This window comes from Megalops cyprinoides, chromosome 8, assembly GCF_013368585.1.
Source record: "Megalops cyprinoides isolate fMegCyp1 chromosome 8, fMegCyp1.pri, whole genome shotgun sequence".
In the NCBI taxonomy this organism is placed as follows: Eukaryota; Metazoa; Chordata; class Actinopteri; order Elopiformes; family Megalopidae; genus Megalops; species Megalops cyprinoides.
In genome coordinates, this window is record NC_050590.1 from 510,001 (window position 1) to 515,000 (window position 5,000).

General features: G+C 54.3%; 1 protein-coding gene across 1 annotated transcript in view; it reads right to left on the bottom strand.

Annotated features, from left to right (window-relative positions):
- The window catches only part of exoc3l1 (exocyst complex component 3-like 1), a 15,188-nt gene that overhangs the window by 7,675 nt on the left and 2,513 nt on the right, over positions 1-5,000 (bottom strand). Inside the window, exons 2-6 of the mRNA XM_036535553.1 lie at positions 4,520-4,689; positions 3,585-3,804; positions 1,563-2,223; positions 1,355-1,472; positions 846-971 (exon numbers count right to left, since the gene is read on the bottom strand). Of these exons, the coding sequence (XP_036391446.1) occupies positions 846-971; positions 1,355-1,472; positions 1,563-2,223; positions 3,585-3,804; positions 4,520-4,689 (1,295 nt within the window). The remainder of the gene's footprint in view (positions 1-845; positions 972-1,354; positions 1,473-1,562; positions 2,224-3,584; positions 3,805-4,519; positions 4,690-5,000) is intronic.

Consider the following 5,000-nt stretch of genomic DNA (forward strand, 5'->3'; position numbering starts at 1 on the left):
ATGAAAGCAATATGACCACATTATGACCATATCATAAACTCAATATGAAAGCAATATGAAAGCAATATGACCACAATATGCACTCAATATGAAAGCTATATGACCACAATATGACCATATTGTGAACTCAATATGAAAGCAATATGACCACAATATGAACTCAATATGACCATATTATGGAATCAATATGACCACAATATGAACTCAATATGAAAGCAATATGACCACAATATGAACTCAATATGAAAGCAATATGACCACAATATGACCACAATATGACCATACTATACACTCAATAGGAAAGCAATATGACCATAATATGACCATGTCATGAACCCAATATGAAAGCAATATGACCACAATATGACCAAACTATGAACTCAATATGAAAGCAATATGACCACAATATGACCAAACTATGAACTCAATATGAAAGCAATATGACCACAATATGACCATACTATAAACTCAATATGAACTCAATATGACCACAATATGACCACAATATGAATTCAATATGACCACAATACGAACTCAATATGACCACAATATAAACTCATTATGAAAGCAATATGACCATATTATGAACCCAATACGAAAGCAATATGACCACAATATGACCACAATATGACCACAATATGAGCTCAATATGACCACAATATGACCATATTATGAAATCAATATGACCATCATATGAACTCATTATGAAATCAATATGACCACAATATTAACTCAATATGACCACAATATGACCACATTATGACCACTATATGACCGCTACATGACCGCGACGTGACCGCAGACGAACCCGGGCGTCGGCCCGGGTGTGCGCGGGGGCCCGTCACCTGCGCGATGATGGTCGGCAGGCTGGTGTGGTAGTACCCCTCGTGGTCGACGTCGGGCTCCTGATCCCTCCTCCAATCGGCCGCCTCCACCTCCAGCGCCTTCTGCATCCACTCCGACAGGCTGCTCTGCGGGGCCGCGAACACACACCCTACCGCTAACACGGGCTACGGCTTCACCCCTTTACCCCTCCCGGTTACAAGCCCCTGCTCATTACATTACATTACATTATTAGCGTTTAGCCCCTGCTCATTATATTACATTATTAGCATTTAGCCCCTGCTCATTACATTACATTACATTATTAGCGTTTAGCCCCTGCTCATTATATTACATTACATTATTAGCGTTTAGCCCCTGCTCATTACATTACATTACATTATTAGCCTTTAGCCCCTGCTCATTACATTACATTATTAGCGTTTAGCCCCTGCTCATTACATTACATTACATTATTAGCGTTTAGCGTTAGCTCATACGGACGAGAGCCGGCAGGCCGCGGGGTCCTTACCCGCACGCTCTGGACGTATCGGTCCTGCAGCTGCTCCAGCGTCTCCGGGGGGAGGAGGGGCCCGAGCTCGTCGGGGGACACCTCGGCCGCCAGGGCGGGGTCGCCCATCATCTCCGGGCTGCGGGGAGGGGGGGGGGGATAGAACCGGATGGTGACGGGTTCGGGAACCCCCACGCGAACGCGCTAACGCGCCAGCACGCTAACGCACCTGTTGTAGACGTGCAGCGCCCAGTTGAGCAGGGCGAAGACCTCGCCGCCCTCCAGCTCGCCGGCGCAGACGGCGGCCAGGTGCTCGCGCAGCGCGGCGTGCCACGCCCGCAGGCACGCCGCCGTCAGCCGGTAGGACGCGGGGACGCAGCCCTCCAGGGCGTAGCGCGCCGTGCTCAGGTCCCACGCCACCCGCCGCTGCAGCGCCGAGAGGTGGGCCGCCAGCCGGCGCGGGGACGACGCCGACGACGACGACGACGCCCCGGCGACGCGCTCCCGGGCGGTCTCGGCGACCACCTCGAAGAACCGCGCCCGCCACCCGGGGCCCCGCCCCCTCGCGTCCGATTGGGCCGCCGCGGCCGCCGCCGCCTCCTCCCGCTCCACGATGCGGACGGCCGACACGAAGGGGGCGGGGTCCTGCCGGGCGCCGCCCGACAGCCCCGCCCGCACCGCCGCCCACACCTCGCGCCGCAGGCCCTCGCGGAGGCGGGCCGCGCCCCCGAAGTAGGCCAGGGCCAGCGATTGGCCGTCCGGGGAGGGCGAGGGGCGGAGCTGGGCGAGGAGGTCGTCGCGCCAGGAGCGCAGCTCCGAGAGGCGGCGGTGCGCCTCCAGGAGGCGGCGGGACTGCAGGAGGCGCTCGGCGTCGCGCACGAGGGAGGGGACTGAGGGAGGGAGGGAGAGAGAGAGAGAGAGGGAGAGAGAGAGAGAGAGAGAGGGAGAGAGAGAGAGAGAGGGAGAGAGAGAGGGAGAGAGAGACACAGAGACAGAGAGAGAGCGAGAGGGAGAGGGAGAGAGAGAGAGGGAGAGGGAGGGAGAGAGAGAGAGAGAGAGGGAGAGGGGGAGAGAGAGAGAGGGAGAGAGAGGGAGAGGGAGAGAGAGAGAGAGAGAGAGAGAGAGGGAGAGAGAGAGAGGGAGAGTGAGAGAGAGGGAGAGAGAGAGCGAGAAGGAGGGAGGGAGAGAGAGGGAGAGAGGAAGGAAATGACACTTAGACAGAGGTAGAGGAGAGAAAGAGGGAGGTAAAGAGAGACAGAGGAAGGTATAGAGAGAGATAGAGTGGAAAAGAGAGAGGGAGAGAGAGAAGGAGACCGAGGGAGGGAGAGAGAGAGAGAGATTTTTAATCATTTTGTTCTCATGTTTTCTCTTGTTTTCATTAGAATTGAGGGAGAAAGAGGGAGAGAGGGAGAGAGGGATGGAGGGGAAAGAGGGAGAGAGAGGGAGAGAGAGGGATGGAGTCAGAGAGGGAGGGATGGAGGGAGAGAAGTTTTGACAAAAGTCACCTGAAGCCCCTTCAAGTGCGGAGGGTCGACTTACCTCTGGAAAGAGGGGGAGCGAAGGAAAAGAGGGAGGGAGGGACGGGAGGAAGGAGGGAAGAAGAGAGAAGATAGACGTAAAGGTAAGAGAGAGGGAAGGAAGGAGAGAGAGAGAGAGAGAGAGAGAGAGAGGGAGGGAGGAAAAGACATGGAATGAGGGATAGAGAGAGAGAGGGATGTTGTCAGTCTGTTTACTGAGCCAAAAGTTACTTGAAGCCAGAAAGAGAAAGAGGGAGAACACTAAAGGCTAATAATCTAATGTAAGGGAACTACATTTCCCATGATGCTAAACGCTAATAATGTAATGTAACCTAATGAGCAGGGGCTAAACGCTAATAATGTAATGTAATGTAATGAGCAGGGGCTAAGCGCTAATAATGTAATGTAATGTAATGAGCAGGGGCTAAACGCTAATAATGTAATGTAACCTAATGAGCAGGGGCTAAACGCTAATAATGTAATGTAATGTAATGAGCAGGGGCTAAACGCTAATAATGTAATGTAATGTAATGAGCAGGGGCTAAACGCTAATAATGTAATGTAATGTAATGAGCAGGGGCTAAACGCTAATAATGTAATGTAATGAGCAGGGGCTAAATGCTAATAATGTAATGTAATGTAATGAGCAGGGGCTAAAGGCTAATAATGCAATGTAATGCAATGAGCAGGGGCTAACCGCTAACAGCGTAACCTCACGGCTCGACGCCCCTCACCTGCGTAGAGGCGGGGCAGGTTGCTGACGGCGGCGCGCAGCTGGCCGTGCCGCCCGGCCGCCTCCCGGAGCGCGTCGAGGGGCCGCGACGCCTCGGCGCTGCGTCGCGCGGCGGCCTCCGCCTCCGCTAGCGACAGCGCCGCGTCGCGGAGCTCCGCCCGGGCGTGGCGGAGGTGCTGGAGCCCCCGGCCGACGCCCTCCAGGTAGGACTGCACCACCGACTGCGTCGGGGGGGGGGGAGAGAGAGAGCGTGTAAGGGGGTGTGTGTTAGCGTGTCATGAGCGCGTAGCGAGCGCGTAGCGAGGTGCGTACCTTCAGACGGGAGCGTATGGCAGAAGTGCGTTGGCTCTCTCTCTTACAGTACTGTGTCTGTGTGTATGTTAGCGTGTCATGAGTGTGTAGTGAGTGTGTACAGGTGCGTAATAAGCGCGTACCTTTAGCCGGGAGCGTATAGCAGAAGTGCGTTGGCTCTCTCTTTTACAGTACTGTGTCTGTGTGTATATTAGCGTGTCATGAGTGTGTAGTGAGTGTGTACAGGTGCGTAATAAGCGCGTACCTTTAGCCGGGAGCGTATAGCAGAAGTGCGTTGGCTCTCTCTCTTACAGTACTGTGTCTGTGTATATATTAGCGTGTCGTGAGTGTGTAATGAGCGCGTAGCGAGTGCGTAGTCAGGTGCGTACCTTCAGCCAGGAGCGTATAGCAGAAGTGCGTTGGCTCTCTCTCTTACAGTACTGTGTCTGTGTGTATGTTAGCGTGTCATGAGTGTGTAGTGAGTGTGTACAGGTGCGTAATAAGCGCGTACCTTTAGCCGGGAGCGTATAGCAGAAGTGCGTTGGCTCTCTCTCTTACAGTACTGTGTCTGTGTATATATTAGCGTGTCGCGAGTGTGAATAGAGCGTGTAGAGGGTGCGTAGCGAGCGCGTAATAAGCGCGTACCTTCAGCCGGGAGTGTATAGCGGAAGTGCGTTGGCTCTCCCGCTTGCGGTACTGCCCCAGACGCTCCAGCTGCTCCGGGCGGCAGAAGACGCCCGACGCCCACTTCAGGGCGGCGCCCCGGGCGTAGCGCTCCGCCCTCTCCAGCTCCGGCCACGCCTCCGCGGCGCCGTCTGCCAATCAGAGCGGGCGACGGGACCCCGTCAGGCTCCACCCACGCTCAAGAAGCCCCACCCGTATGTAGCAAACTCCACCCGCTTTGCTTTGATCTGACTCCACCCACATTTAAGTAGCCCCACCCACGTTCATAAAGCTCCACCCACCATTCCCTAACTCCACCCACATTCACATAACCCCACCCACATCCATATAACTCCACCCACATCCACCTAACCCCACCCACGTTCATAAAGCTCCACCCACCATTCCCTAACTCCACCCACATTCATATAACCCCACCCACATTCATATAACTCCACCCACA